General features: G+C 38.0%; 1 protein-coding gene across 2 annotated transcripts in view; it reads left to right on the forward strand.

Moving 5' to 3' along the window:
* The window catches only part of IRAG2 (inositol 1,4,5-triphosphate receptor associated 2), a 100,126-nt gene that overhangs the window by 32,339 nt on the left and 44,660 nt on the right, over window positions 1-23,127 (forward strand). The window contains exons 17-18 of one of the 2 annotated variants that reach the window (XM_060112043.1): window positions 10,496-10,610; window positions 11,037-11,199. In XM_060112043.1, coding sequence (XP_059968026.1) covers window positions 10,496-10,610; window positions 11,037-11,199 — 278 coding nt within the window. Of the gene's footprint in view, window positions 1-10,495; window positions 10,611-11,036; window positions 11,200-14,279; window positions 14,322-23,127 lie in introns of those variants that run through there. The other variant, XM_060112044.1, reaches the window with a different exon arrangement.

Raw genomic sequence — 23,127 nt, forward strand, 5'->3', positions numbered from 1 at the left:
TGTTTAGCAACAAAGGACTATTTGGAGAGAGGCCTGCACTAGAGTCATCTAGGAGTAAGTGAATCTTCTGTATTATCCTATTAGACACACGAACGGCCCAGTTAAATAATAGTAGGTACGATTTGTTGAGAGCTCATTGTGTTGCATATAGTGCTAAGAATTTGACACACATTTGTCTCCAGAGAGGTCACCCTAGTGGGGTTAAGTGACAGCTGGGATCAGGCCCAGATATGGTCTACTTCAAAACCTATATTCTTTCAACTATTAATCCCCCACCTTATACTTGTTAAAATCTAATGTAATATTTTAGGAACTTAGCATTGGGCAAAATAATACTCATCAATGGAAGGATGGCTTAGCCCCTGCCTTCTAAACATAATTTAAAAGACACAAAGCCATATAGAGGCTACACACAAAATGATCTGGCTATAGGTATTAACTATGAATAAGCACATGAGTGAAGTATTTTGTGGCGGTGAGAGGGAATTAATTCTATATTTAGATGAAGTAGGAAATATTTATTAAAAGTAAACTTTCAGGAGTTAGCTGTTTGCTGAGGAGAAAGCTTCTATTTTGGTGCAAGAGAAACAGAATCCAGTGCTGAAGAATGGAAAGAATTGAGTGAGGCAACGAGAGGCGGTGAAAGAAAGAAAAAAAAAAAAAAGGCTTTTGGAGGGCTTGGTGAGAAAAACATGTCATCATTTGTACATGCTTTTGTACATCCAAGTGCCACCTCTTTGCCAGACTTTTTTCCCCCCTAAATGCTAGGGAATTATAGAAAATAGGACAGAAATCTCTACCTCCATGAAACTAACATCTATTAAGGGACACAGATAATGAATGAACATATAATTATATAATATAATCCCAGGGAGTAGTAAGTGATATGAAGAAAATTAAAGCAGGATAAGAAGACCAAGAATGACCAGAACCTAATTTTAGAAAGAATGGTCAGGAAGGGCCTGTCTGAGGGATGATAAATTCAGTAGATAAATGAAGTGAGAGAGTGAGGTATGTGATGATCTGGGGAGTGTTCTGGGCAGGGGAAATAGCTAGTGCACAGGCCCTGGGGTTGTAATGAGCTTGGTATGTTTGAGGAGCATCAGGAGGCCGGCATGACAGGGGTGGAATGAGTGCTGGGCAGTGGTAGGAGATGAGGTCAGAAAGATAGGCAGGGGTCAGGTCCACAGCCTTGCAGTTCATATTTAGGAATTGAGGTTTTATTCTGAGTAGATGGGAAGCAATTGGAGGATTACAAGCAGGGAAGTAACATAACTTGTGTTTTGAAAAATCATTCTGGCTGCCATGTAGAGAATTGTCTATAGAGGGCAAAAGTGAAAGCAGTGAGACCAGTGAGAAGAGGTATTTTTCAATAACAGATCACCAATTAGAGATCCTGAAATCAATTTACTGGATTATGACCCACTTAAAAAAATAAATACAAAAATATCAGAATACACTGTATATAGTAAGTGTAAGTAATATATCATAAAATTTTTGTTTCAGCTAGGTGTGTGTGTGTGTGTGTGTGTGTGTGTGTGTGTGTGTGTGTGTGCGTGCTTATTTAAAATATAAAATATTTACTGAGTCATGGTCAAGAAAGCCCCTGAGATAAGTGTTGTTGTAATAGTCCAGGTGAGGAGTATAATGTGAGCCAGGGTGATAGTTATGAAGGTGATATGAAATGGTTGGATTCAAACTATATTTTGAGGATAGATCAGATCTGACTTACTAGTGAATTAGATGTGGGAATGCAAGAAAGAGAATCATCCTTGACTTAGGTGGTTTTGGTCTGAAAACTAGGTAAATGGGGTGCTAGATGACAAAGTCTGGGGGAGACTCAGACGTGGCAGGAGTAAAAAAATCAAGATTTAGCATTAGGACATGTTAGCAAGGAGAGTTGTTGAATTTAAACACACATGCACACCCAAAGCTAAAGCTACTATGCCTCTCAACATGATAATGAAAATCTCTATAGAAGAAAAATCTTTGAAGTTTCAACATTTGTTGAATATCTTTAATAAATGGTACTATCTAATTTTTTAAAGCTTTTTCTAAGGCTGCTGTGCTTCATAAAGTAAATAAATGTTATTGTCTTATAGGTACAAATACATATAAGTGATTAAAAGCTTTAGTATTATTAAATACGGGTTTCTGTTGGGCCTTACAGTCCTTCTGCTTTCCATTGAAAGATAATGGACACTCCTGATATCTTAGACTATTCCCGGAAAAGATAAAAGTAGATAAAATTGATGTTTTAAAAAATAGAGGAGGTGATGTCAGCAAGAAGGTGGAATAGGAGGCATTGGACCCTCATTCTCCCATTGGGTACACTGACTCAACAGTAATACATGAACAAATTCCTTTTGTGAGAAACCCAGAAACTAATATTTAAGAGGCTCCTTCACTTTGGGTAACCATGATGGGTAACCAGCCACATCAATGATGGTAGGAAAATTCTACATACCCTTGCATCATAATTCCTGCTCCTGGCACAGTATTATATGATCAGAAGGAAGCCCCCAGCTCCTAGCTTTTTCCTGAATAGGGAAAGAGTTGGACTATTGTGCCCAACATTCCAACTTTGCTGAGGACTGCCCAAAATACCAGCTTCTGTCTCACCTGTCTCAGAATGAAGACAGAACTGGGTGTACTATAGACATCTGAGGGACACTGAGAACGAAGACAGTGGTTTGAATTGGCACACAAGCACTCATCATAGTTCCTCCCCCTAGCTCAGCACAGAGTAAGCGGATGAAAAATTCCAGATCACAGCTTCTCCCTAGGGAAGGAAAGAGTTGGATCACACATCCAATATTCCAGCTATTCTGGGGGGTTCCTAAGAGACTGGCCTCTGTCACACCCATCTTAGAGCAATGATGGGACCCTTATACCCTGGATGCCTAGGTTCCACTAAGAACAAAAATGGTGGGTTGAACCAACATAAAGATTTGAGAGGCTCCTAGAATCTCTGCTCAAAGTGACTGGTAAGAAATTTTTCCTGTGTAAGTCCAGTCTGCTAATACTGGGAGAGGTGGATCTTTTTTCTGATGTGAAGATACCAATACAAAGAGTCAAGAAAAATGAAGACACAGGAAAGTATCTCTCCAACAAAGGAACAAAATAAATCTACAAAAACTGTACCTAATAAGACAGAGATCAATGATTTACCCCACAGAGAATTCAAAATAGCTGTCATAAAGTTGTTCAATGAGATTGGGAGAACAATGCGTGAACAAAGTGAGACTGTCAACGAAGAGACAAAAAGTACCAAACAGAAATCTTAGAGCAGAAGAATCCTGAAAATTTTACCAGAAGAGTTCAATAGCAGATGCAGAAGAAAAGATCAGTGAACTTGAAGAGAGGTCATTGAAAATTATCCAGTCAGAGGAGTAAAAAAAAAAGAAAAAAAGAAAAAAAAAAGAGAGATTGAGAGAGAGAATGAAAAAGAGTGAAGAAAACTTAAGGGACTTAAGGGATATTATCAAGTAGACCAATATATGTATTATGGGAGTCCCAGAAGGAGAAGGGAGAAAGAAAGGGACAGAAAGGTTATTCAAAGAAATAATGGCTAAAAACTTCCAAAATCTGGGGAAGGACACCCAGACCCAGGAGGCCTAGTAGATCTCAAATAAGATGAACCCAAAGAAATCCACACTGAGACACATTATAATCAAATTGTCAAAAGTCAAAGAGAGAATTTTGAAAGCAGCAAGTGAGGGGTTTTGTCAGGTACAGGGGGGATCTCATGACTATCAGTGGATTTCTCAGTGGAAACCTTGCAGGTCAGAAGGAAATGGGATGATATATTTGAAGTACTGAAAGTAAAGAACTACCAACCAAGAGCACCATACCAGAAAAACTAACTGTCCCTCAAAAATGAAGGTGATATAAAGACTTTGCCATACAAACAAAAGCTGAGGGAGTTCATTACCACTAGGCCTGCCTTACAAGAAATGCTAAAAGGAGTTCTTCAAGTTGAAACAAAAGGACCTTAAACAACAATATGAGAGCATATTAAGGTATAAGATTCACTGGTAAAGGTAGATATATAGGTAAACACAGTAAATCACTTTTAATTCTAGGATAAAAGTTTAAAAAAAGTATTATAAACAAAAGTATAAAATTTTGTTAATGGTATACTATATAAAAAGATATAAATTGTGACATCAAACATAAAATGGGGGACAGAGAGGTAAAAGTGTAGGTTTTTTTGTATGTGATTGAAGTTAAGTTGTTATCAGCTTAAAATAGGTTACTATAACTGTAAGATGTTTTATGTATGCCCCATGGTAACCATAAAGAAAATACATATAAAAGATACACAAAAGAAAAAGAAAGGAATCAAAACATATCAATATTAAAAAAATCAATGAAACACAAAGGAAGACAGGAAAAGAGGAACAAAAGAACTACAAGACAGAAAACAATTAACCAAATGGCAATGGTAAGTCCCTCCCTATCAATAATTACGTTAAATGTAGATAGATCAAACTCCCAAATCAAAAGACATAGAGCAGATTGAATGGATTAAAAAAAAAAAGACCCAACTATATTTTATGAGACTCATTTTTTGAAAAAATTTTTATTTTATGTAATGTTGTGTTAGTTTCACGTGTACAGCAAAGTGATTCAGTTAAACATATACACATATCCATTCTTTTTCAGATTCTTTTCCCATTTAGGTTATTACAGAATATTGAGTAGAGTTCCCTGTGCTATACAGTAGGTATTTGTTGATTATCTATTTTATATATAGTAGTGTATATATGTTAATTCTAAACTCCTAATTTATGCCTTCCCCCCACCTTTCCCCTTTGGTAACCATAAGTTTGTTTTCGAAGTCTGTGGGTCTGTTGCTGTTTTGTAAATAAGTTCATTTGTGACATTTTTTTAGATTCCACATATAAGTGATATCATATGATATTTGTCTTTCTCTATCTGACTTACTTCACTTAGTATGATAATCTCTAGGTACATCCATGTTGCTGCAAATGGCATTATTTCATTCATTTTAATGGCTGAGTAATATTCCATTGTATATGTATACCACATCTTCTTTATCCATTCATCCTTTGATGGACATTTAGGTTGCTTCCATGTCTTGGCTATTGTAAATAGTGTTGCAATGAACACTGGGGGGCCTGTATCTTTTCGAATTATGGTTATCTCCAGATATATGCCCAGGAGTGGGATTGTTGGTTGAAATGGTAGCTCTATTTTAGTTTTTTAAGGCATCTCCCTACTGTTCTAAGAGACTCAGTTTAGATTTAAGAACACATATTGGCTGAAAGTGAAGGCATGGTAAAAGGTATTATGTGCAAATGCTAATCAAAAGAGAACAGGGATGATTATACTTATGTCCAAAACAATAGACTCTAAGTCAAAATCTGTCACAAGAGACAAAGAATATTATAAAACGATGAGTCAATTCACCAGGAAGATACAATTATAAATATAATTGCACCCAATATCAGAGCACCTAAATATATAAAGCAAATATTAGCAGAATTAAAGGGAGAAATAGATAGCAATATAATGGCATTGTAGGAGACTTCAATACCCCACTTTCAATAATGGAAAGAACATTGAGACAGAAGATCAATAAGGAAACAGCACACTTGAACAATACTGTTGATACAATGGACCTAACAGACATATATGAAGCATTCCACCAAATAGCTACAGAATATATTGGGGCTTCCCTGGTGGCGCAGTGGTTGAGAGTCCGCCTGCCGATGCAGGGGACACAGGTTCATGCCCCGGTCCAGGAAGATCCCACATGCCGTGGAGTGGCTGGGCCCGTGAGCCATGGCCGCTGAGCCTGCGCATCCAGAGCCTGTGCTCTGCAACGCGAGAGGCCACAACAGTGAGAGGCCCGCGTACCGCAAAAAAAAAAAAAAGAAAGAAAAAAAAAGAATATATTAATACATTATCAGGTGCACCTGGAACATTCTCCAGGATAGATCACATATTGGGTCACAAAACAAGTCTTAACAAATTTAAGAAGATTAAAATCATACTCAGTATTTTTTTTTCAACCACAATAGAATAGAACTAGAAATCAGTAGCAGAAGGAAAAGTGGAAAATTCACAAATGTATGTAGAAATTAAACAACATACTGCTGAACAACCACAAAAGTATTAAAAGGGAGATCAGAGACTATCTTGAGACAAAAATGGGGACAACATATCAAAACTTAAGGCATGCAGCAAAAGCAGTACTAAGAGGGATGTTAGTAGTGATAAATACCTACATTAAAAAGAAGAAAGATCTTGGGAGTTCCCTGGTGACCTAGTGGTTAGGATACTGGGCTTTCACTGCCATGGCCCAGGTTCAATCCCTGGTTGGGGAACTGAGATCTTGAAAGCTGCACAACACAGCCAAAAAAAAAAGAAGAAGAAGAAGAAGAAGAAAGATCTCAAACAACCTAACTTTACACCTCAAGTAACTATAAAAGAAAAAAGAAAAAACTAAGTCCAAAGTAAGCACAAGGAAGGAAATAATAAAGATTAGAGCAGAAATAAACAAAATAGTTAATATAAAAACATTTTTTAGAAATCAATGAAACTTGATTTGTTTGTTTTTGAAAAGATAAACATAATTGAAAATCTTTTGCTAGGCTAAGGAAAACTCAAATGAGAAATGAAAGAAGAGACGTTAAAATTGATGCCACCAGGGGGAAAATGGGACATAAGAGACTGCTGTGAACAATTATACAGCAATAAATTGGAAAACCTTGAAGAAATGGATAAATTCCTAGAAACGTACAACCTATCAAGACTGAACCAGGAAGAAACATAAAATCCGAACAGACTAATAACTAGTAAAGAAGTTGAAGCAGTATTCAAAAAACTCCCAACCATTAAAAACCCAGGACCAGATGATTTTACTGGTGAATCACCAAACATTAAAAGAAAATTAATGTCAGTGCTTCTGAAACAGTTTCAAAAAATTGAAGATGAGGGATCACTTCCTGGTTCATTTTATGAGGGCAGCATTATTCTGACACCAAAACCAAAGATATTACAAGAAAACTATTCATCCTTGATGAATATAGATACAAAATCTTCAGCAAAATACTGGTAAACCATTTTAAACATCCCATTAAAAAGTTGATACTGCATGACCAAGTGAGATTTATCCCTGGGATGCAAGATGGTTCAACATATGAAAATCAATTAATATGATACACCACATTAACAAAATGATGGATAAATAGTACATTATCATCTAAATTGATGCAGAAAAGCTTTTTATAAGATTCAACACCTTTCATGATAAAAATATTCAAAAAACTAGAAATAGAAGGAAACTACCTCAACATAATAAAGGTCGTATGTGAAAAGCCCACAGCTAACATCATACTCAATGGTGAAAGACTGAAAGCTTTTGCTCTAAGATCAGAAACAGCTCAAGCATGTTCGTTCTCACCACTTCTATGCAACATAGTACTGAAAATACTAGCCTGAGCAATTAGGCAAGAAAAAGAAATAAAAGGCATCCACATTGGAAAGGAAGTAGTTAAATCATCTCTGGAGATGACATGATCCGCATATAGAAAGACTCCACAAAAAGCAGTTAGAACTAATAAACAAATTCAGCAAAGTGGCAACATACAAAATCAACATACAAAAATCAGTTGCATTTCTATGCACTAATAATAAACTTTCTGAAAAGAAAACTGAGAAAACAATCCTATTTAAAATAGTATCCAAAGAATAAAATAAGAATAAACTTTAAGGAGATAATAACTTGCATACTTATAACTATAAAACAACACTGAAATAAAGGAGATGCAAATTAATGGAAAGACATCTTGTGTTTATGGATTGGAAGACTTAATGTTGTTAAGATGTCTGTACTACCCGAAACAATCTACAGATTCAATGCAATCTCTACCAAAATTCAAATGACATTTTTTTACAGTAATAGAAAAGAACAATCCTAATATTCATATGGAACTACAAAGGACCAAAAGAATCTTGAGAAAGAAGAACAAAGCTGGAGGTATCACACGTTTTGATTTCAAAATATATTACAAAGCTACAGACCAATGGAATAGAATAGAGTGTCCAGAAATAAACCTTCACATGTATGGTCAACTGATCTTCAAGTAGGGTGCCAAGAATACGCAATGGAGAGTGGATAGTCTTTTCAACAAATGATACTGGGAAAACTGGATATCCACATGCAAAAGAATAAAGATGAACCCTATCATACACCATATGCAAAAATCAACTCAAAATTGATTGAAGACTAAAACATAAGGCTTAAAACTGTAAACTCCTAGAAGAAAACTTAGGGGAAAATCTTCATGACATTGGTCTTGGCAATACTTTCTTGGATATGAAACCAAAGGCACAAGCAACAGAAGAAAAAATATGCACGTAGGTCTACATCAGACTAAAAAGCACACAGCAAAAGATTTAACAGAGTGAAAAGGTAACCTATTGAATGGGGGAAAATACTTGCAAACCATATATCTGAAAAGAGGTTAATATTCAAAATATAGAAGGAACTTCTACAACTCAATAAAAAAACCCAATTTAAAAATGGGCAAAAGAATTTAATAGACATTTTTCCAAAGAAGATATAAAATTGGCCAACAAGTACGTGAAAAGATGTTCCACATCACTAGTCATCAGGGAAATGCAAATAAAAACCACAATGAGTCATTCACAATGATGAATGAATCACACCTGTTAGGAAGGCTATTATAAAAAAAAAAAGACCCAAAAGATATCAAGTGTTGGCAAGGGTGTAGAAAAATTGAAACCCTTGTATACTGTTGGTAGGAATGTAAAATGGTGCAACTGCTATGGAAAACAGTTTGGAGGTTCTCAAAAAATTAAAAATAGAGCTACCATATGATCCAACAATCCCACTTCTGGGTATATATCCAAAAGAATTCAAAGTAAAATCTCGAAAAGATATTTGCACACTCATGTTCATTGCAGCATTAGTCATAATAGCCGAGACGTGGAAACAATCTAAACGGTCATTAAAAGGATGAATAAATAAAGAAAATATGGTATATACGTGCAATGAAATATTCAGCTTTAAAAAAAATTTTTTTTGAAAGCTTTTCAAAAAAGAAGGAAATTTTGCCACATGTGATAACGTGGATAAATCCTGAGGATATTATGATAAGTGAAATAAACCAGTCAGAGAAGGACAAATACTGCATGATTCTGATTACATGAGGTATTTAAAATAGTCAAACTTACAGAAGCAGGGAGTAGAATGGTGGTTTCCAGGGGCTTGGGAAGGGGAAATGGATGGTTGTAATTCAACGGGTATAAAGTTTCAGTTACACAAGATGAATAAGTTCTAGAGATCTGCTGTACAACATTGCGCCTATAGTTAACAGTACTGTATTGTGCACTTTAAAGTGTTAAGAGGGTAGATCTCATGTTAAATGTTCTTAACCACAATTTAAAAAAAAAAGAAAAAACTGACTACATGCTGTTGAACAATGCTCAGGAGAATGTGTGTTTAGGTTGTTAGGTTGTTTTTATTTTTGGTTAGGGTTTTGTTTGTTGGCTTACCATAGTGGTAAAGCATTCTCTGAAACCATCCTTGTCTCTCATATGGTCCTTCTTGTAATCAGGGCTGGATTTGTGTCAATGTACAGTGGGATTCTGACTATGTATGAACATTGGAGAGGTATGCACAAGGCCTAAACCTGACAATGTCTTCCTCACTGCTTTGGAACTCCCAAAGGTTCTCATTCATTTGAGCTAAGGTCCTTATTCAGGTCAAGTTGTTTCCAGATAGCCATTGATATATTGATACATAGCATGGTTTAAATAATCTCATCAGCTAACAGATGCATTTTTATATATTTGGGGGATTAGGGTTGGATCCAAAAGAGAAGTAACATAACAACACTAGGAGATTTGGGGTGAGGAAGAAAGGGAGGGGAAAGGCTTTAGAAAAGAGAGGACTGCAGTGGAAACACTAGCAGCTAACTTCTGTGTGTTCTTGGGAGCAGCCCTTCCTGTGCTCATGGCACATTGTTATACCATGACTGACAATTCTTAAGGAGAAAGGCTAAGGTCATGAAACAAAACACTTATTTCTTTTTTTCTCTCTTTTTTCTTTTCCCTTTTCCCCCTTTCCTTTCCTTTCTTTCTTTTTTTTTTTTTAAAAGCTAGCTTTGATATGTAAATATGGCACCTGTGACCTTATTGTAGTACCAATGTAGCTAAGTACTATGAATGTAGCTTGTGGGGAACTGAATATTCCAGTGTAGAATAGGAAACTAAATATTCTTATCTGTAAAGTGAGGTTATCAGACTAAGTGATCAATACGATTGCTTTAATTAAAATTCTATATTTGTGAAGCATTTATCTATATGTAAATACTTTCACTTTTTCCTCTCATCTCTGAGGAAGTATATTAAGTTTGAATTTGTCATAACTTCCCAGGGGGTGACTCTTAGTTGAAATGTCACTGACAGCTTGTGGTTTGGACTTTTTTTTAACTAGGCAGAAACAACTAGAAGCCATCACACAACTGCAAGAGGGTGCTGTCAACCAGGAAGCCATCCTCAGGAAGAAGGTCCAAGAAGCCAGCCAATGGTTGGAGGGGGCAGCGGAGCAGGTAGGGTGGCCTTTGACTACATTATATGCACAGGAAGTCTCCTCAGATGTCCTAAAAACCCTGAAGTAAAAATGGAGGAGGAACCAAAAAAACAAAGAGGAACTGCGAAGTTCAGTCCCTCTCGATTAGCAGTGAGTGGAGGAAGTAAAGGGGGAGTTGTAAGAGGCGGTGACAACAGCCTGCTGATGAAAGAGGCAACTTTGCAGAAAGAGGCGACCTGACATACCAAGACTTTTGCCGCTGTAGAAATAGCTCAGGCATACGAAGCCCATGCAAACACAAAATTGCAGAAGTTCAGTGGAGGCTTATCACTTCCCTGAGAAGAAAAGCACATTTTCAGTTTCGTGTGCATAATAAGAGTGAGTGCTCAATTGCTTTCTTTCCTGGCCACCCTGCTAACATCCAGCATTAACTGTCGGTATCCAGGTGGAGGAAGGAGATCAGGCAGCCCACTCTGCCAGGGAAAAAGCTAAGCCTTTGCTGCGTAAATTAGAGGAAGCAATTTCGGATCAACGAAATCTCCAGACTATAAATACTGAGTTAGTGAACACTTGCCAGACACTTGAGCAGAAGACAAGAAAACCGAAAAGTGAGTAGCAAGTGTTCGTTATGTCTGAACTCAGTCCACTCTGAGGTGGGGCAGGACTACAGCCATTTTTCTAGATTCCAGCTGCTATCTTATTACTGAATTCATGGTGATGAAATGGCTCCAGAAGCAGTGTTCTGGGCTTCCAGAGAGATCTGCCTAGTGGCTAGGTGGATGGATTTAACCATTAACTTTCCCTTTTGGTTGTCTATTACAAGCTGGATTTTTCCATGACTGTTATTTCTTTAAAAATTAAACAAAACCTCTCAAGATCTATAAAAGTAAACATGGGAAAAAATCTTGTATGCATGAGATAGTTGAACTTGCAAATTGTTTACATATTCTACTCTGACTTTATTAGCTGGTTTGTACCCATCATATGGTAGAAGAGGCCCTGCCTCTCTCTTTTCTTTTAAGCAGTAATTTTAGAGTTGAGCAAAATACTTATGAATGCAATGTGCATCAAAATATTATATATGTGTGAAAATTCTTTTAAAATTTTGTGATCTTCACCTATATATTTTACTTTAAAAACTAGAACATTTGCCATTTTACCTAAAAGTAGATAAGCATTTACTGAGGACTGAGGTGAGAAGACAATTGTCAAATCACAGATGTCAGATTATTTTTAAGCTTATTTTATTCTAGAAACATGGTTCAGTAAAAAGGAAGCTTATGTATATGACCATGTATCAGACAACTGCTTTTGTTCAGCCAGCTTCTCATTCTAGCAGGATAAAGGTTCTTTTTATAGAAAGTTATTGGTTTGGGTAATAACTAAATATAAGCTTAAGGTAAGCTAGTGATGGAAATTTTCAGACTTGTGTTTGTTTTGGATTTATTGTACCCTTTCTACTGTTATCTGAGAAAGCTGTTTAAGAGTTTAAAGGAATTGGCTAGTTCTAAAATAGCAGTGGTTATTCAACACTTTATTATTATTATTATTTCTAAGCCTTGTAGAACTTGATCATTTTCAATAACAGTAAGTGTCATTTTACTCTGCTTAACTCTGTCAGACAATGTAAAGCATGCTTTAAATTACATAATCTTTATGTTATTTTTTTGTATTGCTCAGAGGGCATTGGAGAATGTCCCCTTGTGATTAGAGTTGTTAATTTTGAGCCATGAACATGCCTTCATTAAGGCATTCCAAATTTGCTTTGTGGTGTGTTTGCTTTAGACACTGTGCTTAGAGGTCTAATCTTTTGATCTAGTTATTTTTGTCCTTTGCTTAAATCAATATTATACCCCATAGTCTTATAAAACAAAGAATTTATCCCCTCCTCCAACCTACTATGGCTTGTAGTACCTTCTTGGAAAAGTCAGCTTTTGTAACTTATTCCAAAATATACATTCTCAATATTATGAACTTGCTAATGCCTTCCCAGTCTATCCTCAGGGGATAATTGGTCCAAATACCATTTAAAATGGAATATGAAAGCTGCCCTATGTTGAATACATGTATTTTTATTTCTGGCTGGATAAAGTAGGGTGGATGCTTCCTTTCTGTCTTGAATTGCTCACAATCTGCCAGGCTTTATTAGCTCCTTTACTTGTTAGTATCTTTTGCTGCCCAAAGAAGGCATACCTATCAAAATTTTGCTCTTAAGATCCTTTGCTTACGAAGATCTTTCTAATAATGCCCTTAAAAATCAACCTTTAGGGCTTCCCTGGTGGCGCAGTGGTTGAGAGTCCGCCTGCCGATGCAGGGGACATGGGTTCGTGTCCTGGTCCAGGAAGATCCCACATGCCACGGAGCGGCTAGGCCCGTGAGCCACGGCCGCTGAGCCCGCGCGTCCGGAGCCTGTGCTCCACAATGGGAGAGGCCACAGCAGTGAGAGGCCCGCGTACCGCAAAAAAAAAAAAACCCAAAAAACAAAAATCAACCTTTATAAGAAGAGGGGAAATTTGGGTAGCACATATTTTCAAAAAGTCTATAGAGCAGATTTTCCAAATAGACTGTCAACAAACGTCAACAAGGTAGGACAGTTACAACACAAACACATCCTCACACATTCCACCATGACCACTGCCATCACATACTGTTTGAATTCTGAGTCAGACATTTGAATTCTGAGTCAGACAACAAAACTGTTTAAATCCATTTAGTTCTTGTGAAACTTTCTGGTTAGCTTCATAAATTCATTAAGTGTTATGGCAATTACGTTCTCCTACATCTAAGACAGGTTCATTAGCAAATTGTGTGAGGATGCAGTTGTTGTGTCCAAATGTTTAGGTCAATGACAATGTTCAAAAACAGGAAGTAGGAAGTTGCTTATGACATTTGATGAGATACCTGAATTTAATGTTGAATAAATAATATTGTTCAAGTTTTCAATTGCCAGCAGGACTGGACTGATTTATGAGGTAATTAGTGTGCATGCTTGCCCCCCTGAAATGCACCATTAGAACTACGAAATTTCTTGAATGGTAACATATATTTTCTTCCTTCTGCTTCTTCATATGTATCTAAGTATCTTAACAAAGGCAACAGTGCATATGTAAATGAATGTTTGCTTTAAAAAGGAATGAAGCTTCTTAGATCTAGGGTATGCATGCAACATATTAGGGTGGATCCAATGTGCAGGAAACACAGACTAAATGATCTAATCCAAGCTATCACCCCTTTAGTATTCATCCTTTTTTGCCCTTATCTACGTAAAATCTTCATTGACTTGCTCATTCAACAGACAGTGAGTGAAACCGTAAGTATTTCCTTTAGAAACCATAAATATTTCTTTGGGGAGAGAGCCTGAGAAGCTCCTGTATATTATAATTCCTTATTTGAACATAGTATCTGATATGAACTTCATAGTTTAGAGAAGACTTTCACCTAGATGAACTCACTGGAAACTCTCTTCTAGCTTGCTATTCTTAGCGTGGAGGGCATGATGTACGGGGCAGATAACAGCCTACGGCTTTGAGGCTGAATGCAAGATGAGAGCCACATGTCCTGAGCAGTCAGTACACAAGAGGGAAATGAGACAGGAAGGGGGATCCAGGTGATGGAGACACTTAAACATAGGTGTTGGGGTGAGCACCAAGGAGAGAACCAAAGTCAGATACAGCTTGCTGGACAGCTCTGATGGGATGGGAGCCTACATTCTCCCAAATGAAAGATGCAGGTATGGATGAAATAATCTAGGAGAAAGTATTGCACAAAGGTAAAGAGCATGGGATTTGAGGTTAAACAAACCTAGATTCTAAGTCTACAAAAGGCTTTGATAAAGTTGGGCAAATCTCTTTCCCTCTCTGAGCCTCAGTATCTTCTTCCAGAAAATGCCAGAATTGTTGATTTACAAAGAACGTAACAAATGCAAACAGTAGCTAATGCTTGGCCATACTGGGTACAGTCTATTCTGCTAGAGTATGTTTCTATCACGTAAACTATCTCTTTCACGATTGACAAATGGGTGAAGACGTGTAAGGATAATATGGGCATTTCATTCACAATTTTCCTGGGAATAGGACCTAGATTGGTAGGAATAGAACTATAACCATCAGCAGGAGAGGAAAAAGCCCTCACCTTGGCTGCTGAGAGGCAGCAGGAGGCTTTCAGCTTTATTTTAAGAAAATTAAAAACAAGGGTCTGCACCCGGGCCTCCCTCCCAGAGACGTGCCGTCCTAGCCCCGCAGAGCTCCGTTTTGCGGCAGGTTGTGTTCCTGCCTGCGTTGCTGTAGCAACCCCACTGCCTCAGAGTTCCACTTCCATCTGCATTGTCTCAGCACCCCACCAGCACTGTGCCATTTAAAGTGTCACCAGCATTCCCACTCCATTGTTTTTGTGCATTTCTAGGATCCTGGGAGTCAGCCTTTAGCCATTTTAAGTTGCATGTCTCAGCGATCCATGTTATCTTCCTAAGTACTACTACTAATCGTGCTTGTTAGTGGTTACGATGTTGCATATACATTTTTAGTGGTCTCTTCCTAACCCTATTTATTTTATAAGCCCCATTATTTTCGTTCTTGTTGTAGTTTTTTAATTCTTTGTTATTGATGAGTAATTAACATATCATGAAACGTTCAGACCTTAAGTGCACTGTCGAACCAGTTTGACAAATGCACATCGAAACACAGAACTTCTATGACCCCAGAAAGTTCCCTGGTGCTACTTCCCAGTTACTCCCCACTTCTACCTTCACCACCACAAGGAGCAACCATTGATCTGATTTCTATCACTGGTGGGTTAGTTTAGGCTGTTCTAGAATTGAGTTATACAGTATATACTTTTGTGTGTGTCTGTGTGTGTTTCCTTCAGCGTAGTATTTATCTATGTTGTGTTTATCAATGGGATGCCCTTTTCATGGTTGAGTCACATTTCTTTGTAAGAACATTCCACAATTTGATTATCTTTTCTCCTATTATCGGACATCTAAATTATTGGGTTGGCCAAGATAATTTTCATTAATCTTATGGAAAAACCCGAACGAACTCTTTGGCCAACCTAATATTTACAGTTTTAGGTTGTTAGGGAGAAAGCTGCTATGAACATCTGTGTATAGGTCTGTGTGTGGACCTGTGTTTTTGTTTAACCTAGGATAAATATCTAGGAGCAGAGATATTAGATCATAGTAGAGCTGTAATTCTAACTTTTTAAGAAACTGCAAGCAGTTTTCCATAGAGTTTGTAGCATTTCACACTCCTAGCAGCAATGTGTGGGAGTTTCAGGTATCCACAACCCCAGCATTTGGTGATTCAGTCTTTTTCATTTTCTCTGCATGACTGAGTATCTCACTGTGATTTTAATTTGTTGGGCTGATTAGCCATTGTATGTCTTCTTTGTGAAGTATCTAAGTCTTTTGCCCTTTTTCAAATTAGGTCACTTGTCCTTTTGTTACTGAGTTGTGGTTGTTTATATATTTTGGATACAAGAACTTTGACAGATATGTGTGTTGTGAATTATTTTCTTCTAGTCTATGGATTTCAATGAACTTTAATATTTGTAATGCACAATTCTATAGAACATTGAGTAACACATTATATTACAGTGTTATGAAGTCCATAATCCATAAACGTCAACACATATTGATACCTAACATTATTACAGCTCAATATCATGGTTTTGATTTTCAGCAGCCAATTAATCGCAGGGCCTTTGCCTGAAAGCTTTAGTGCATAGTCATTTAGAAAGTTGTTTTATCTCAGCTTCCTTCAAAGAAAATGTATCCAAGACAACTGGTCTCATCCTACATCACAGATGGCAACAGCAGGGGAAACAGTGGCCATTGTTTTACTTGCTTCCATGTGAAACCTAAATGCCCTAGAGACATGGCAGGTCCAACTCCAAACACATAAAGAAGAATGCAAAGGTACATGCAAATTAATGTCATAAGCCAGCTTGTTTCGCCTTATGAAACATATGAAAACAGTTGCTACCCATTGCACAAAACATCTGTTGAAATGAGGTTTACAACTTGGAACTTGTTTTGAGATGGACTATTTCTAAAAATCAAGATTGCCTGGTGGGAAAGCAGATGGGCAATTTAGACAGTCTTATACTAACTCATTATTTCTTCTGAACACAAGCTTAATTTGGAAATTCAAAGACAGTGTTTTGAGATACACAACTTCAGAAGCATAATGTTGGCCACTTCTGAAATCTTTGATTGCTGTTGCTCAGATATAGGTCAGGAGGAAGACACAGCCTTATTTCTTTTTTTTTTTTTTTTTTTTCTTATCAAATTCTATTTTATTTATTTATTTATTTTTTTTCATTTTACAAATTTAATCAGTTATACATATACATATGTTCCCATATCCCCTCCCTTTTGCGTCTCCCTCCCACCCTCCCTATCCCACCCCTCCAGGCGGTCACAAAGAACCGAGCTGATCTCCCTGTGCTATGCGGCTGCTTCCCACTAGCTATCTACCTTACATTTGGTAGTGTATATATGTCCATGCCGCTCTTTCACTTTGTCACAGCTTACCCTTCCCCCTCCCCATATCCTCAAGTCCATGCTCTAGTAGGTCTGTGTCTTTATTCCTGTCTTACCCCTATGTTCTTGATGACATTTTTTTCTTAAATTCCATATATATGTGTCAGCATACAGTATTTGTCTTTCTCTTTCTGACTTACTTCACTCTGTATGACAGACTCTAGGTCCATCCACCTCATTACAAATAGCTCAATTTCATTTCTTTTTATGGCTGAGTAATATTCCATTGTATATATGTGCCACATCTTCTTTATCCATTCATCCGATGATGGACACTTAGGTTGTTTCCATCTCCGGGCTATTGTAAATAGGGCTGCTATGAACATTTTGGTACATGTCTCTTTTTGAATTATGTTTTTCTCAGGGTATATGCCCAGTAGTGGGATTGCTGGGTCATATGGTAGTTCTATTTGTAGTTTTTTAAGGAACCTCCATACTGTTCTCCATAGTGGCTGTACCAATTCACATTCCCACCAGCAGTGCAAGAGTGTTCCCTTTTTTCCACACCCTCTCCAGCATTTATTGTTTCTAGATTTTTTGATGATGGCCATTCTGACTGGTGTGAGATGATATCTCATTGTAGTTTTGATTTGCATTTCTCTAATGAGTAAAGATGTTGAGCATCCTTTCATGTGTTTGTTGGCTGTCTGTATATCTTCTGTGGAAAAATGTCTATTTAGGTCTTCTGCCCATTTTTGGATTGGGTTGTTTGTTTTTTTGCTATTGAGCTGCATGAGCTGCTTATAAATTTTGGAGATTAATCCTTTGTCAGTTGCTTCATTTGCAAATATTTTCTCCCATTCTGAGGGTTGTCTTTTGGTCTTGTTTATGGTTTCCTTTGCTGTGCAAAAGCTTTTAAGTTTCATTAGGTCCCATGTGTTTATTTTTGTCTTTATTTCCATTTCTCTAGGAGGTGGGTCAAAAAGGATCTTGCTGTGATTTATGTCATAGAGTGTTCTGCCTATGTTTTCCTCTAGGAGTTTGATAGTGTCTGGCCTTACATTTAGGTCTTTAATCCATTTTGAGCTTATTTTTGTGTATGGTGTTAGGGAGTGATCTAATCTCATACTTTTACATGTCCCTGTCCAGTTTTCCCAGCACCACTTATTGAAGAGACTGTCCTTTCTCCACTGTACATTCCTGCCTCCTTTATCAAAGATAAGGTGACCATATGTCCGTGGGTTTATCTCTGGGCTTTCTATCCTGTTCCATTGATCTATCTTTCTGTTTTTGTGCCAGTACCATACTGTCTTGATTACTGTAGCTTTGTAGTATAGTCTGAAGTCAGGGAGCCTGATTCCTCCAGCTCCATTTTTCGTTCTCAAGATTGCTTTGGCTATTCGGGGTCTTTTGTGTTTCCATACAAATTGTGAAATTTTTTGTTCTAGTTCTGTGAAAAATGCCATTGGTAGTTTGATAGGGATTGCATTGAATCTGTAGATTGCTTTGGGTAGTAGAGTCATTTTCACAATGTTGATTCTTCCAATCCAAGAACATGGTACATCTCTCCATCTATTTGTATCATCTTTAATTTCTTTCATCAGTGTCTTATAATTTTCTGCATACAGGTCTTTTGTCTCCTTAGGTAGGTTTATTCCTAGATATTTTATTCTTTTTGTTGCAATGGTAAATGGGAGTGTTTCCTTGGTTTCACTTTCAGATTTTTCATCATTAGTATATAGGAATGCCAGAGATTTCTGTGCATTAATTTTGTATCCTGCTACTTTACCAAATTCATTGATTAGCTCTAGTAGTTTTCTGGTAGCATCTTTAGGATTCTCTATGTAGAGTATCATGTCATCTGCAAACAGTGACAGCTTTACTTCTTCTTTTCCCATTTGGATTCCTTTTATTTCCTTTTCTTCTCTGATTGCTGTGGCTAAAACTTCCAAAACTATGTTGAATAAGAGTGGTGAGAGTGGGCAACCTTGTCTTGTTCCTGATCTTAGTGGAAATGGTTTCAGTTTTTCACCATTGAGGACGATGCTGGCTGTGGGTTTGTCATATATGGCCTTTATTATGTTGAGGAAAGTTCCCTCTATGCCTACTTTCTGCAGGGTTTTTATCATAAATGGGTGTTGAATTTTGTCAAAAGCTTTCTCTGCATCTATTGAGATGATCATATGGTTTTTCTCCTTCAACTTGTTAATATGGTGTATCACATTGATTGATTTGCGTATATTGAAGAATCCTTGCATTCCTGGAATAAACCCCACTTGATCATGGTGTATGATCCTTTTAATGTGCTGTTGGATTCTGTTTGCTAGTATTTTGTTGAGGATTTTTGCATCTATGTTCATCAGTGATATTGGCCTGTAGTTTTCTTTCTTTGTGACATCCTTGTCTGGTTTTGGTATCAAGGTGATGGTGGCCTCGTAGAATGAGTTTGGGAGTGTTCCTCCCTCTGCTATATTTTGGAAGAGTTTGAGAAGGATAGGTGTTAGCTCTTCTCTAAATGCTTGATAGAATTCGCCTGTGAAGCCATCTGGTCCTGGGCTTTTGTTTGTTGGAAGATTTTTAATCACAGTTTCAATTTCAGTGCTTGTGATTGGTCTGTTCATATTTTCTATTTCTTCCTGATTCAGTCTTGGCAGGTTGTGCATTTCTAAGAATTTGTCCATTTCTTCCAGGTTGTCCATTTTATTGGCATAGAGTTGCTTATAGTAATCTCTCATGATCTTTTGTATTTCTGCAGTGTCAGTTGTTACTTCTCCTTTTTCATTTCTAATTCTATTGATTTGAGTCTTCTCCCTTTTTTTCTTGATGAGTCTGGCTAATGGTTTATCAATTTTGTTTATCTTCTCAAAGAACCAGCTTTTAGTTTTATTGATCTTTGCTATCGTTTCCTTCATTTCTTTTTCATTTATTTCTGATCTGATTTTTATGATTTCTTTCCTTCTGCTAACTTTGGGATGTTTTTGTTCTTCTTTCTCTAATTGCTTTAGGTGCAGGGTTAGGTTGTTTATTCGAGATATTTCCTGTTTCTTAAGGTGGGATTGTATTGCCATAAACTTCCCTCTTAAAACTGCTTTTGCTGCATCCCATAGGTTTTGGGTCGTCGTGTCTCGATTGTCATTTGTTTCTAGGTATTTTTTAATTTCCTCTTTGATTTCTTCAGTGATCACTTCGTTATTGAGTAGTGTATTGTTTAGCCTCCATGTGTTTGTATGTTTTACAGCTCTTTTCCTGTAATTGATATCTAGTCTCATAGCATTGTGGTCGGAAAAGATACTTGATACAATTTCAATTTTCTTAAATTTACCAAGGCTTGATTTGTGACCCAAGATATGATCTATCCTGGAGAATGTTCCATGAGCACTTGAGAAAAATGTGTATTCTGTTGTTTTTGGATGGAATGTCCTATAAATATCAATTAAGTCCATCTTGTTTAATGTATCATTTAAAGCTTGTGTTTCCTTATTTATTTTCATTTTGGATGATCTGTCCATTGGTGAAAGTGGGGTGTTAAAGTCCCCTACTATGATTGTGTTACTGTCGATTTCTCCTTTTATGGCTGTTAATATTTCCCTTATGTATTGAGGTGCTCCTATGTTTGGTGCATAAATATTTACAATTGTTATATCTTCTTCTTGGATTGATCCCTTGATCATTATGTAGTGTCCTTCTTTGTCTCTTCTAGTAGTCTTTATTTTAAAGTCTATTTTGTCTGATATGAGAATTGCTACTCCAGCTTTCTTTTGGTTTCCATTTGCATGGAATGTCTTTTTCCATCCCCTTACTTTCAGTCTGTATGTATCTCTAGGTCTGAAGTGGGTCTCTTGTAGACAGCATATATATGGGTCTTGTTTTTGTATCCATTCAGCCAGTCTGTGTCTTTTGGTGGGAGCATTTAGTCCATTTACATTTAAGGTAATTATTGATATGTATGTTCCTATTCCCATTTTCTTAATTGTTTTGGGTTCGTTATTGTAGTTCTTTTCCTTCTGTTGTGTTTCTTGCCTAGAGAAGTTCCTTTAGCATTTGTTGTAAAGCTGGTTTGGTGGTGCTGAACTCTCTCAGCTTTTGCTTGTCTGTAAACGTTTTAATTTCTCCATCAAATCTGAATGAGATCCTTGCTGGGTAGAGTAATCTTGGTTGCAGGTTTTTCTCCTTCATCACTTTAAGTATGTCCTGCCACTCCCTTCTGGCTTGTAGAGTTTCTGCTGAGAGATCAGCTGTTATCCTGATGGGGATTCCCTTGTGTGTTATTTGTTGTTTTTCCTTGCTGCTTTTAATATGATTTCTTTGTGTTTAATTTTTGACAGTTTGATTAATATGTGTCTTGGTGTATTTCTCCTTGGATTTATTCTGTATGGGACTCTCTGTGCCTCCTGGACTTGATTAACTATTTCCTTTCCCATATTAGGGAAGTTTTCAACTATAATCTCTTCAAATATTTTCTCAGTCCCTTTCTTTTTCTCTTCTTCTTCTGGAACCCCTATAATTCGAATGTTGGTGCGTTTAATGTTGTCCCAGAGGTCTCTGAGACTGTCCTCTGTTCTTTTCATTCTTTTTTCTTTATTTTGCTGTGCAGCAGTTATTTCCACTATTTTATCTTCCACCTCACTTATCCGTTCTTCTGCCTCAGTTATTCTGCTATTGATCCCATCTAGAGTATTTTTTATTTCATTTATTGTGTTTTTAATCGATGCTTGATTCGTCTTTAGTTCTTCTAGGTCCTTGTTAACTGTTTCTTGCATTTTGTCTATTCTATTTCCAAGATTTTGGATCATCTTTACCATCATTATTCTGAATTCTTTTTCAGATAGACTGCCTATTACCTCTTCATTTGTTAGGTCTGGTGGGTTTTTATCTTGCTCCTTCTCCTGCTGTGTGTTTTTCTGTCTTCTCATTTTGCTTATGTTACTGTGTTTGGGGTCTCCTCTTTGCAGGCTGCAGGTTCGTAGTTCCCGTTGTTTTTGGTGTCTGTCCCCAGTGGCTAAGGTTGGTTTAGTGGGTTGTGTAGGCTTCTTGGTGGAGGGGACTACTGCCTGTGTTCTGGTGGATGAGGCTGGATCTTGTCTTTCTGGTGGGCAGGTCCACGTCTGGTGGTGTGTTTTGGGGTGTTTGCGGACTTTTTATGATTTGAGGCAGCCTCTCTGCTAATGGGTGGTGTTGTGTTCCTGTCTTGCTAGTTGTTTGGCATAGGGTGTCCAGCACTGTAGCTTGCTGGTCGTTGAGTGAAGCTGGGTGCTGGTGTTGAGATGGAGATCTCTGGAAGATTTTCGCCGTTTGATATTATGTGGAGCTGGGAGGTCTCTTGTGGACCAGTGTTCTGAAGTTGGCTCTCCCACCTCAGAGGCACAGCACTGACTCCTGGCTCCTCAATTTGGGATGATTTGTTGTCTATTCATGTATTCCACAGATGCAGGGTACATGAAGTTGATTGTGGAGCTTTAATCCACTGCTTCTGAGGCTGCTGGGAGAGGTTTCCCTTTCTCTTCTTTGTTCTCACAGCTCCTGGGTCTCAGCTTTGGATTTGGCCCCGCCTCTGCGTGTAGGTCGCCGGAGGGCGTCTGTTCTTCGCTCAGACAGGACAGGGTTAAAGGAGCAGCCTCTTCGGGGACTCTGGCTCACTCAGGCCGGGCGGGAGGGAGGGGCACGGAGTGCGGGGCGAGCCTGCAGCGGCAGAGGTCGGTGTGACGTTGCACCAGCCCGAGGCGCGCCGTGCGTTCTCCCAGGGAAGCCGCCCCTGGATCCCGGGACCCCGGCAGTGGCAGGCTGCACAGGCTCCCGGAAGGGCGGTGTGGACAGTGTCCTGCGCTCACACACAGGCTTCTTGGCGGCGGCAGCAGCAGCCCCAGCGTCCCACGCCCGTCTCTGGGCTCCGCGCTTTCAGCCGCGACTCGCGCCCGTCTCTGGAGCTCCTTTACGCGGCGCTCTTAATCCCCTCTCCTCGCGCACCAGGAAACCAAGAGGGAAGAAAAAGTCTCCTGCCTCTTCGGCAGCTCCAGAGTTTTCCCGGACTCCCTCCCGGCTAGCTGTGGCACATTAG

Source organism: Mesoplodon densirostris, chromosome 11 (assembly GCF_025265405.1).
Source record: "Mesoplodon densirostris isolate mMesDen1 chromosome 11, mMesDen1 primary haplotype, whole genome shotgun sequence".
NCBI lineage: Eukaryota > Metazoa > Chordata > Mammalia > Artiodactyla > Ziphiidae > Mesoplodon > Mesoplodon densirostris.